The sequence below is a fragment of the Monodelphis domestica genome, chromosome 3 (assembly GCF_027887165.1).
Source record: "Monodelphis domestica isolate mMonDom1 chromosome 3, mMonDom1.pri, whole genome shotgun sequence".
Classification (NCBI taxonomy): domain Eukaryota; kingdom Metazoa; phylum Chordata; class Mammalia; order Didelphimorphia; family Didelphidae; genus Monodelphis; species Monodelphis domestica.
In genome coordinates, this window is record NC_077229.1 from 106,477,611 (window position 1) to 106,490,087 (window position 12,477).

A 12,477-nucleotide genomic window follows, 5' to 3' on the forward strand; every position below is an offset into this window, starting at 1 on the left:
TTATCATGACATGATAAAGATGCCACCATTTAAAATAATTATGTAATAACTATGCTATATCATTAAATATTAAGACATTAAAACTTTCCTGACTCAGTTTCTCTAGTTTGACAGTGACTGTGGGTAAATCATTCTAGGTTTCTGAATCTTGTTTATCAAAAGAGGGAATAATCTCCAAATTATTTATCTCCCATGGGTTGATATGAGAAAGTTCTTCCTAATATTCAAAGTGCTTCAGAAACAAGGGCTATTATTATTCTGGAATTTGCTGTCACCTGTATGTGTGAGCACTGGAGGGGAAAGAGGAGAACTTTGGAAACTGACCTTCAGGTCAGTTAACTTTGGATCCAGAGTAGGGCTGGAGAACAGTTGCAAGGAAGTTAGTGCTTCCTTGGGGTGGGGCTGAAGAGGGCAGGCTCATATACCAGTGATATAAATACGCATTTAGGGCTTTGACAACACAAAAGCCAAACTCCAGACAAGAATCTGCTTCCAGGGTGAGCTTTATTAGGGTTGGTTGGGGAGGGACCTAACCTGGGACCATTAAAAAGGCTTGTGCCCAATGTATGAGAAGGCTCTCACTAAGCTGAGGAGTTTGGACTTTCTCACATGCCAATGGGGGGCCATTGAAGAGTTTCTGGGCAGGGGAAGGATTTTGGCAGAACTGGGATTTAGGAAGACGGCCATGGCAGTGAGTACAGAATGGATGGGGTTAGTGAGAGGGTCAGGACTAGAGGCAGGAGAGAAGTAATGAGAAATCTGAACTGGGTTAGTCGTTGGGAGAGAGAATGGGATTAAACCATGAATTATGATCGAGGCTGAATTATTTGGAAGAACAGAAAGAGTCTTGGATTTGTGGCCACAGGACCTGGATTTGAATCTCTTCTCTTCTATTTTCTACCTCTAACTACTTAGGTATGCCTCTTAACTTCTACATATCTCAGTTTCTCTATCTATGAAGCGAAGGAGTTGAAGTAGACACATTTTTAAGTTCTTTCCAGTTCGAAGTTTGCTGACTATCAAGTCTTGTCAACTGATCTAACATGGAATAGTGAAAGAAAAAGAGGAAACAAAGCTGGCAAGGCTAGTCAGGGCCAGATTGTAGATGTTTGAATGCTCTGCTACTGTTCTCAGTGTTGCCATCTGTAAAATGGGGATAATAATCTTTACATGAGGTGGTTGTAAGGAAAGGACTTTGTAAATCTTTAAGTGTTAGATATCTTATTTTCCTAGTTCCATGTAAAACAATTTTCATCATATGTTTTTTGAAATGATGAGATCAAATTGTTTCCCTCCTCCCTTCCATTCTCCCTCTTGGAGATAGTAAGCAATTTGATCTGAGTTATACATATATTATTACGTCAAATTCTTGTTCTTATTTTTCTTTTCTCCACATCTTTATCCTGTTTCCTTTTTAGTGGGTTTGTTTGGATGCCAACCTGCCCTGGGTAGAGGAGAGGAAAAACCAAGAGTGGAGGTCCATAAGGAGTTGAGGGAGAGAGAATAGATAGGTCAGATGGGGCAGCCTTGGGCTCAGGGTGCCAACAAAAAGGAACTTCAAAGTTGCAGAGAGGCTTTAGGAGGACAAGCTTCATGATCAGTATTTGGGTAGCTTTGGGTGGAGAAGGGAGAGCTGAAGGGACCTTATAATGGTGGGAGCTCCCGGGCTGGGCTCCGGGGCTATTGGAACTGAGAGGGGAACCCAGTGAAGGTCTTGAACCTCAGTTTTCCCTATTGTATATCTAGGTATAGACAACAGAGGATCATGAAAATTCTCATCTCTGTCCTGCTGGGAACCTTGTTGTTTGTGGAGTCAGGTGAGACCTTGGGAGTCTGGGTGGGAGATCCCAAGCCTTGGAAGGAGGCAGACAGATTGCTAGGATGTTTTCTGCCTTTCCCCTAGTGGCATAAAGAAATCCAAAGGAAAATGAGGGATTTGAGACCCGGGTCAGGGTTGGGGTGGGGGAGGATGAGCTGGAACCCATAGGGAAGTTTAGGGGGCAGCTTATAGAGGAACATATCCTTTTGACCAGGGTAGAGTCAGAGGAGGAGCAGCTGCTTCTCTTGCTTGCTGTTGGGAAGGGGTGCTAGGGGTGATGGGAAAGGAGCACTCACTGTTTGCTGTGTTTTCGTGAGCTCAGTTGTCATGCCTGACAAATCTTGTGATTGTGCATGCGGTGAATAGTACTTTCCTTTTTGGCAGCTAGTGTATTTGTTTTTACATTTATTTATTTATTTTTCTTTTTTAAACCTTTACCTTGTGTCTTAGAATCAATACTGAGTATTGGTTCCAAGGCAGAAGAGACATAAGGACTAGGTAACTGGGCCTAAGTGACTTCCTCAGGGTCACACAGCTAGGAACTGTCTGAGTGTAGATTAGAACTCAGGACCTCCCATTTTCTGGTCTGGCTCTCAATCCACTGAACCATCTAGCTGCCCCTAGCTGATATATTTGAGCTGAGTGAACTCTGTGTGTGTGTGTGTGCGTGCACGCAGGCACACATGTGCGTGCCTCTGTGTTTCTGCTCATGTTTGGGCACTCAGTGAATTGTTTGTAAGCACAGTGAATTCTGCATTTGTGAACCCAGCTGAATGATGTGTTATTGTGCTGGTGGTGGGGTCCTGGGGAATTCTTCTTGTTCTTAGCCCTCTCTTCCAAACCTTGGGGAAGCCTCGGGTCCAGGTTGTAGGGAAGGAGACAGCTCTCCTAAAGACACTCCCTTGCTTTTGGGTTTGGGTTCTTGGGGTCCTCCTGGCCCAGAACCCTCATGAGGTGTCCTTGGGATGCTGGGTGCTCTCTCTGGCAGGGCTGCTGCTCTGACCCACATGTGCTTCTCTACAGCTCAGAGCCTGAAGTGCTATATGTGCATTGGGGTGAATGATGCAAACATCTGTAAGGCTAAGACCTGCAGCAGTGGTGAATCCTTCTGTGGCAAAATTGTGATGACTCCAGAACTCGGTGAGTCTCGTTAGAGGCAGGCCAGGGCTCAGAGCTTCAGCTATGGGATGGGGAGGTTGGAGTATGAAGCCTGGGATATGTGGCTGTGGGAAGGAGAGGGTGACTATTTTATTTTATTTTACAATTATTTCTTTCAAAGTATTTCCCCGTGGTTACATGAATCATGTTGTCTCCCTCCCTTCTTCCCTCCCCGCTCCTGGAGCTGCCAAGCACTTCCACTGGATTATATATGAATTATCACGCAGTACCCATTTCCATAGTATTCATTTTGTAATAAAGTAATCTTTTAAAAACCAAAACCCCCAATCCTCTACCCATATAAACAAGTGATAAATCATTTGTTTTCTTCTGTGTTTCTGTTCCCACCATTCTTTCTCTGGATGTGGATAACATTCTTTCTCTTAAGTCAGTCGGGATTGTCCTGGATCATTGCATTGCTATCAGCAGCAAAGTCGATTACATATGATCATTCCAGAGTTTGTTTCAGTTACTGTGTATAATGATCTCCTGGTTCTGCTCATTTCACTCCTCATCAGTTCATGGAGGTCTTTCCAATTCATATAGAAATCAAGTAGTTACTATAAACTATACTATAGCACAATAGTATTCCATCCCCATCCTGTGCCACAATTTGTTCAGCCATTCCCCAGCTGAGGGACATAAGAGGGTGACTTTAAAGGTATTCCGGTAACCTTGGGAGGGGGAGAGATTTCAGCCCTGAATCTCACAGCCTTACAGAACCTCAGAATTGGTGGGGAGCTCAGAGGATATCCAGTCCTACTCATACATGAGCAGTCAGTGGTCTGCTTTGTTTATTCCAGATAAGTGGCCAGACAGCCTCCATTGGAGACCACCAGGAATAGCAAAACCCTACCCAAGGCAGCCCATTTCAGTACTGGACTGCTTTTCTTGGTTATAATAAATCAATCAATATTTATGTATTAAGCACCTACTATGTGCTAGGTAGTGAGGCTTCAATGAAAAATGATCAAGATTGTGTTTTCCCTCAAGATGTCTACTTTGTATTAGAAAAGTTGACATTTGTAAACATAGGAAAATAGATAATTTAGGGTGTTGGGCAACTAGGTGGCACAGTGGAGAGAATGCCAGACACGAAGTCAGGAAAACCAGTCTTCCTGAGTTCAAACCCAGTCTCAGACACTTAGTTGGGTGACCTTGGGCAAATTGCTTAACCCTGTTTGCCTTAGTTTCCTCATCTATAATATGAGCTGGAGAAGGAACTGGCAAACCACTCATATCTTCGCCAAGGAAAAGGGTCATGAAGATACCAACCTTCAGTTGGACACAACTGAAATGACCAAACAACAATTTAAGGGGTTAGGCACTAGCAACTGGGGGAATTAGGAAAGGCTTCATGAAGAAGGAGGTCTTTGAGCTGAGTTTGGAAGGAAATTTGGGATTCTAAGAGATGGAAGGGAGGAAAGAAACCAGCTGAGGCATGGGGGACAGCCAATACAAAAATGGGAGGAGTGCCATGTGTTAGGAAGATAGAGAATACCTGTGTAACTAGATTGTAGTGTGCAAAGGAAAGTAAGATATAATAAGGCTGGGAAAAGTAGGTTGGGACCCAGCTCTGAAGGGCTTAAATGCCAAACAGAAGAGTTTATATTTGATTTTGGGACAATAGGGAACTGTGGCAGTTTATTGAGTAGATGAGTGACATAGTCTAACTTACGCTTTGCTGTTGAGTTGTTTCAGTTGTGTCTGACTCCTTGTGAACCTATTTGGGGTTTTCTGGAGTGGTTTGCCATTTTCCTCTGTAATTCATTTTACAGATGAGGAAACAGATAAGGCAAACAAGGGGAAGTGATTTGCTCAGGGTCACATAGCTTATGTGTTTGAGACTGGATCTGATAGAATCTTTCTGACTCTAGGCCCATAGCACCACCCAGCTGCCCCTAAACCTATGCTTTAGGAAAATATTCAGTTAAAATTTGCCTGCATTTGGTTTCTATCCATGGATTCTTGTTCTGCCCTCTGGAATTAAGCAGATTAGCCTCTTATACTATTAGATTGCTTTATCATGTCCCTCATAGACCTTCTCTTATCCAGGCTAAATGTCTATAGTCCCTTCAACCAATCCTCCTCATATATTATAGCAGAGTTTCTATTCTTCCATTCTTTCCTCTACCCCCTCCCCTCTTCAATCACACAGAATTTGAGAGTTAGAAGAGACCTCAGTGATCCTTTAATCCAACCTATATCAGAAAGGAACCCTCAACCTGCCTGTACCTCAGGGGTGGGAGTCCACCACTTCTCAAGGCATCTCATCCCACTTTTGGATAGCTCCCAGCAGTAAGACATTTCCCCTGACATCAAACCTTAATTTGTCCATTGCTCTTGGTTCTACCCTCTGGTGCTAGAAAGAGGAAGTCACATCTTTGGTCCACATGCTAGTCCTTCACATATTTGAAGGTGAGTCTCTTCTTCAGGCTCTATAGGCATCCCCAGTCCTTTTGCCTGATCCTCTTGTGATATGTATTCAAAGTCCTTCATTGTTTTGGTTGCCTTCTCCTAGATTCTCTCCAGTTTTCCAATGTCCTTTAAAAATTGTGGTATCTGGATTTGTTCTCCAGAGAAGTCTAGGATCCAGAACAGTCCTTTAGATGAGGTCCAGTGAAAGCAGAATACGGTGAGATGATTTTCTCTTTTTTCCTGGCAGCTAGACCTCCTCTGATACACAACATTGTATTAGCTTTTTTCTTCTTCTTTTTTTCTTTTTGGCTGCCGCATTGCATTGCTGACTCACCAGGATTTTGAGGTTCCAATCTGGTTTTCCTCATTTGACTATTTTCCAGCTTGTCATCATTGCTCAATCAATTGACAAGCATTTATTAATTATCTACCAAGTTTTAAACATCTTGCAAGGCACACGGTGGAGAATTAAATTCAAAGAAGGAAATGACCTCTATTCCTTTTTTTAGACAATTCTCTTGAGGAGCTAATGTTCTAATGAGGATTGGGGGATCCTTCCTCAAATTTAACACCTGTACTTGAAAACCAGAAGGGCCAGCCTAGGGCAGAGTCAGTCTTGTCTGTTCTTCACCTAAGGCCTATATGACTTAATCATTGTTAGAGATGTCTCCTAAAACCTCCATCCTCCCCAACCCATTAAAGAGCAGTTCTGTTTACAATTCTAATCTGAGAAAGTAATTTCTTTGTGTCTTGGAAACTTTTCAGTCTCTGGGAACCTTCCATAGCAAACAAATAACTGGAGGGAAGGTCTGGCTAAGCCATTTTCTGTTGGTGTTGTATGGGATCTAGATGCTTAGAGCTGGAAGGGACATCTGAGAGCTCTGAGTCTTAATTGATTCAGGATATGCTTCTGACTTTTGATCATGGTAGGTTTAGGCTGTTGTTTCCAATATGGCAGCTAGTGGTGCAGTGGATAGATTGCTGGGCCTAAAGTCAGGAAGACTCATCATCCTGAATTCAGATCTGGCCTCAGACACTTACTAGATGTGTGTCCCTGTGCAAGTCACTTAACCCTGTTTGCCTCAGGCCTTATCTGTAAAATGAGTGGACAGGAAATGGCAAGCCATTCCAGTATCTTTGCCAAGAGAGTCCCAAAAGGGGTCATGAAGATTTAATTAATTAATTAATTAATTCATTTAAAAAACCCTTACCTTCTGTCTTGCAATCAATACTGTGTATTGGTTCCAAGGCAGAAGAGTGGTAAAGGGTAGGCAATGGTAGGAGGTGTCTGAGGCCAGATCTGAATCCAGGACCTCCCAACTCTGGGCCTGGCTCTCAATCCACTGAGCTACCCAACTGCTCCATTGTGAAGAATTTTATATAGTAACAATGGCAAACTACTCCTGGGCTTCAAGACTGAAGCAGAAACTATATTTACTAATTAGGGTTATTCCTCTTCTGCCTCCTTGATATTGATCTTAATATATCTTCATGCACTACTATTTTTTTAAATCCTTACCTTCTATCTTGGAGTCAATACTGGGTATTGGCTCCAAGGCAGAAGAGTGGTAAGGCATGCACTACTATTTAGAGCCTTATTTCTATGGGAAAAATGTGCTCCAAGGTCCAAACAATTGCCTATTAAACAGACTTTTGGAACACAGGCCATTCTCAGGACTGACCTAGATAATTTCTAAGGTCTCACGTAGCTTTGATACCCTGTTTCTATAGTCTAAGTTCCCCCAAGCTCTAAAATTCTAGATTTAAGGTGTTTTAGTTTTTACATTCTAGGTTCTCTTTTCTAAGTCCCCTCCCAGTACTAATAGTCTATGTAGTGATCCCCTTAACATTCTGAATTCACTCTCTGCCATTCTATAGTTCTACAATGGAAAATCTCTGTCTGAGAGATATGGTCGGTATGATGGGGATTAAAAAGAGGGAGAGGTCAGTATAGGTTAAGGATAGTCATTGGATACCCTCAGGAAGAAGAGGAAGTTCTTGGCAGGGAAGGAAGGAGGGAGGATGGAGAAGGTCTATTCTAAGTGGAGACAATAGCATGAGAAAAGACTCTTGGATAATGAACGTGGTATTTTTGGGGGATAGTTAAGAACTAGTGTTCGATGGTGAGAAGGGTGGGTGTTAAAGAGTAAATCGACATTAAAAAAAAGAAAAAAGAGATCATACTGCATCTGGAAACCTTAAATATGAAATTCTCTTCTATTCCACAGGGTCTGATATGAAATCATACATCATGGACTGTACTCCTTCTTGTGAAGATTTTAAAAAGTTATATCCACAGTCACTAGGATTCTTCATGGATGCATCCTGTTGCAACACCGACCTGTGTAATGGGGTGGGATGGTTCAAGGGCAACCCTTGGGCCCTGGCAGGGGCACTCCTCTTCAGTCTGGGGATTGCCCTTCTCTGGACGGGGCTATAAGAACCCTCCTTCCTCACCAGTTGCTTCTTACTAGTCCTTCTTTCCGTCACCAAACCCATGAACCTTAGCCCTGATTTGGGGTTAAGAGCTTTAGCATATTTCCAGAGTCCTGGCATTCCTAAGGGGTTAGACATGAAGTCTCCCTGTCTCTTACCCAGTCACCCTTCCTTTCCTCCTTTTCTGTCTTGCAGAATTCCTCTTTAGATCCTAGCTAATCAGTTCCTCCCTTGTTCGAGTGAAAATCCCTGGGTATGATCTCCCTCCTCCCTGCTTTGTGCTTCAGTATTACAGATATGAGGTTCCCTGGGGAGGGTTAATTGAGGAGAAAGAGCAGGATCCTGAGTTCCAGTAAATAATGGAGATAAAGGGGAGCCCAGGCATCTGGGAGTTGGTCAGAAGAGAACAAAAAAGAAAAGAAAAAAAGAGTATGAGGCCACTAAACTTTAGAGAGCAAAGAGCAGAACTTCATTTGAGCAACTTGGAGAGGGAAAGTGAGCCTGGCCTTGAGGTAGGAACCAGAGACACCAGACAGAGAAGACAGATCCTTTGGATACCAGAGAAAGAAGCGCTTGGAGCTGGGAAAGGAAGGGACTCAGAGGTTGGACAGAAACCCCTAGACTCAAGATCTCTGAGACAAACACTTCTCTGAACTGGATATAGCTGAGCTCTGCCCCGTGATGTCAACCTCCCTAGTAACTGTATCAGAACACATAAATAAACTCATGAATAAATATGTATCCTGAGTGTTTCCAGCCTGTAGTGTAGGAAGTGTGTTTATATCTAGCATAATTAATGCTCTGACTGTGGCTGATAGTGGGATCGTGTGGAATCACAGACTTGGGGAGAGGCTTGAAATATTGGAACTGTTCTAGGACTGTCAACTGGGATGCATGACTAGAAGGAATTCATGATCAAACCTGCTTGAGGCTTGCTTTTGCAATCTAGAGATGCCCAGGTCAAAAGGTAGTCCAGATCATAGAGTATTTCGGGAACTAACCACTGACAAATTAAATGTCCTATTATTTAAAAAAGCATTGAGACTCACCCATAAGGAACTGTTTTGCCTTTAGGTGTGTGGAAGAAATCATTGTGCAGGGCACTGAGGGTGCAAAGAAAACAAAATGAAATAGTCCCTGATCTCAGGGAGTTTACAGTCTACTAGGAGGTGGCATGTATGTGTGTGTGTGGGGGGGGGGAGAAAGGAAAGAGGGAAGGAGGGAGGAAGAACTACGTACAAAAATAAGTAATTGGGAGCTAATTTGAGAGGAGACAGAAGAAAGAAACAACTGGATGTATCATTGGGTCAGAAAAGGATAGAAGTTACTCAATGCCAAGGACCTGAGAGGCCATTTAGTACAATTTGTGCTCAAATGAGACCTGTTTCCTTAGATCATCTAGCTTTTACTTGAAGGTTTCCAGTTATGAGGAACCCATAATCTACCAGGAAAGCCCCTTCTATTCTTGAAGAGCTCAAATCATGGAGCTTTTCCTTTACCTCTTCCCCTTTACAATTTCTACCTATTATTCTTAATTTTTCCTTCAGAGGCTAAGCTGAATAAGTTAATTCCCACTTCCATATGACATCTCTTCAAATACCTAAAGAAAACTTTCATGCTCCTTCAAGAGGCCCATAAAGACTTTCAGTACTATGACACTATGCTTAGGACTTTGTCTCCTCAGCCCTAAAGCTTATTGGTATGAGATTCTCTCCTTATTGATGGAGATCAAATGCCTTGAGCCTATTTGAGGAATAAGGTAGAGTTGGCAAGATCAAGAGAAAAGAGAGATCTTGGATTCTTCTATTTCCAACTTTTAAAAGAGAAGATACACAAACTTATCTTCAGGTCACGGAAGAGAAAAACTCTGGAAGAAGTTGACATGAGAAACAGTTTCCATTATGTCCCCGTCATCAACTTGCTACACTAGAGGCTTCAGAGAATTTTGTCCCATGGTTGAGATCTGGGACACCTCTTTCTTCATTGAACTGATAGGAGAGCTCCTCCATTTTGTATTGCCTGATACTCTCTGACTGTCTGTCTGTCTCTCTCTCCCTCTCTCTCTCACTACCCATTTAGATAAATAGGTTTATTTGCTATATCATGTGTTCATTGTGAAACTAGCATTTGTTTGGAAGGGAGTTGAGTTTTGAATAGAAAGAACAACCAGGAATTTAGCTGAAACCTAAAAATTCTAGCCCCTAGACTAATATTTAGGGGAGCAGATAGATATAATTCTAGCATAACGCCCCCTCTTTCAGAGGAAAGCCAACTGATTAGCCTCTGACTCCAATGTCTTCCCCTTCCTGGCAGGAATTAAAATCTCCTTTGGAGAAGAATGGGATGAGGAGACTCTAGAAATGCCTATTCTTCCTTCCCTGAAAGTCATGCAGTACCCCTTGATGCAGTAGAGAGGTCAACTCCTTTTTTTCTCCATCATCAAACTGGCACTATCCAAATAACTCTCTTTTCTTCTTTCTTTCTTTCTTTCTTTCTTTCTTTCTTTCTTTCTTTCTTTCTTCTTTCTTTCTTTCTTTCTTTCTTTCTTTCTTCTTTCTTTCTTTCTTTCTTTCTTTCTTTCTTTCTTTCTTTCTTTCTTTCTTTCTTTCTTTCTTTCTTTCTTTCTTTCTTTCTTTCTTTCTTTCTTTCTTCTTCCTTCCTTTCCTTCCTTCCTTCCTTCCTTCCTTCCTTCTTCCTTCCTTCCTTCCTTCCTTCCTTCCTTCCCTCCCTCCCTCCCTCCCTCCCCTCCCTCCCTCCCTCCCTCCTCCCTCCCTCCCTCCCTCCCTCCCTTCTTTCTTTCTTTCTTTCTTTCTTTCTTTCTTTCTTTCTTTCTTTCTTTCTTTCTTTCTTTTCTTTCTTTCTTTCTTTCTTTCTTTCTTTCTTTCTTTCTTTCTTCTTTCTTTCTTCTTTCTTCCTTCCTTTCTTCCTTCCCTTCCTTCCTTCCTTCCTTCCTTCCTTCCTTCCTTCCTTCCTTCCTTCCTTCCTTCCTTCCTTCCTTCCTTCCTTCCTTCCCTCCCTCCCTCCCTCCCTCCCTCCCTCCCTCCCTCTCCCTCCCTCCCTCCCTCCCTCCCTCCCTCCCTTCTTTCTTTCTTTCTTTCTTTTCTTTCTTTTCTTTCTTTCTTTCTTTCTTTCTTTCTTTCTTTCTTTCTTTCTTTTCTTTCTTTCTTTCTTTCTTTCTTTCTTTCTTTCTTTCTTTCTTCCTTCCTTTCCTTCCTTCCTTCCTTCCTTCCTTCCTTCCTTCCTTCCTTCCTTCCTTCCTTCCTTCCTTCCCTTCCTTCCTTCCTTCCTCCTTCCTTCCTCCTTCCTTCCTTCCTTCCTTCCTTCCTTCCCTCTTCCTTCCTTCCTTCCTTCCTTCCTTCCTTCCTTCCTTCCTTCCTTCCTTCTTTCCTTCTTTCCTTCTTTCCTTCTTTCTTTCTTTCTTTTCTTCTTTCTTTCTTTCTTTCTTTCTTTCTCTTCTTTCTTTCTTTCTTTCTTTCTTTCTTTCTTTCTTTCTTTCTTTCTTTCTTTCTTTCTTTCTTTCTTTCTTTCTTTCTTTCCTTTCTTTCTTTCTTTCTTTCTTTCTTTCTTTCTTCTTTCTTTCTTTCTTCTTTCTTCCTTCCTTCCTTTCCTCCCTCCCCTCCCTCCCCTCCCTCCCTCCCTCCCTCCCTCCCCTCCCTCTCTCTCTCTCTCTCTCTCTCTCTCTCTCTCTCTCCTCTCTCTCTCTCTCTTTCTTTCTTTCTTTCTTTCTCTTCCATCTCAAAATTAATAGTGTATATTGGTTCTAAGGCAGAAGAGCAGTCCAGGGTGACATAGCTAGGAAGTGTATGAGTTTGTATTTGAACACAGAATCTACTGTGTTTCTGGGCCTCACTCTAAATTCATGGATCCATTTAGTTCCTCAATTTGAACACTTTCATTTAACAAGACACTAAGAATAGAACAATGATCTGGGCATATGATGAAAAAAAAACACATCAACCTGAAAAGTAACAATTTAACAAAATCCCAAGTCAACTCAAAATTTTTTCTGAAAATCAAGGAAGAGATAAATGTAATGGAAAGAAAAAATTAATAAGTAAAACTCTGACCCTGACCTATTAATTTGAAAAACACTAATAAACGGATAAACTATTAACTGATCTGATAAAAGGAAAGAACAATCCAATTGAGAATGTTGAATGAAATGAAATGAGTATTTGCATTATATGAAGAAGAAACAAAATCAGTTATTAAAGGCTATTTTGTCCACATGTTGTAGGGGGATTGAGGTGAACCTCCTGGGTTCGGGATGGGTACCCTTTGGAAGAATGCAAGACTCTATAACTTAGTTTAGAAATAAAAAGAGAAATTTATTAATTTGGAATTCATGTTGAAGTTGACTGGAAGGACAGCATAGCTGGAAAGCTGCCTCCTAGGGGACATCAATTCTGAGGTCTTTCTATTCTTTACAGCAGGTGATGCTGAACTTCGGGGGGTATACACTCAGGCACTGAGGTGAGGTGGGGGTGTGGGAGGCTCATCTGATTAGAGTCAGCATGAAGACATAGGGGGTGACCCTCATAGTTCAGGGGACAGATAGATGTCTTATCCCTGTGTCCATCTCAAAACCTCAAGGAAGATCCAAGGAGGATAGTTCTCTCCAGGATCTTTCTTATTCAGCCTTTGAT

At 42.1% G+C, this 12,477-nt stretch overlaps 1 protein-coding gene across 3 annotated transcripts; it reads left to right on the forward strand.

Moving 5' to 3' along the window:
- Positions 1 to 370: 370 nt before the first annotated feature.
- On the forward strand, positions 371 to 8,587 carry LOC103093742 (lymphocyte antigen 6H-like). Of its 3 annotated transcripts, none has more exons than XM_007488869.2 (4): positions 371 to 497; positions 1,747 to 1,817; positions 2,843 to 2,959; positions 7,624 to 8,587. In XM_007488869.2, exons 2-4 carry the CDS (start codon positions 1,766 to 1,768, stop codon positions 7,833 to 7,835), a joined length of 381 nt encoding a protein of 126 aa, XP_007488931.1. In that variant the 5' UTR covers positions 371 to 497; positions 1,747 to 1,765; the 3' UTR covers positions 7,836 to 8,587. The 3 variants fall into 3 exon arrangements, with proteins under 3 accessions (XP_007488931.1, XP_056678958.1, XP_007488932.1); XM_056822980.1 differs by lacking the exon at positions 371 to 497 and adding an exon at positions 574 to 691; XM_007488870.3 differs by lacking the exon at positions 371 to 497 and adding an exon at positions 818 to 915.
- Positions 8,588 to 12,477: the final 3,890 nt, after the last annotated feature.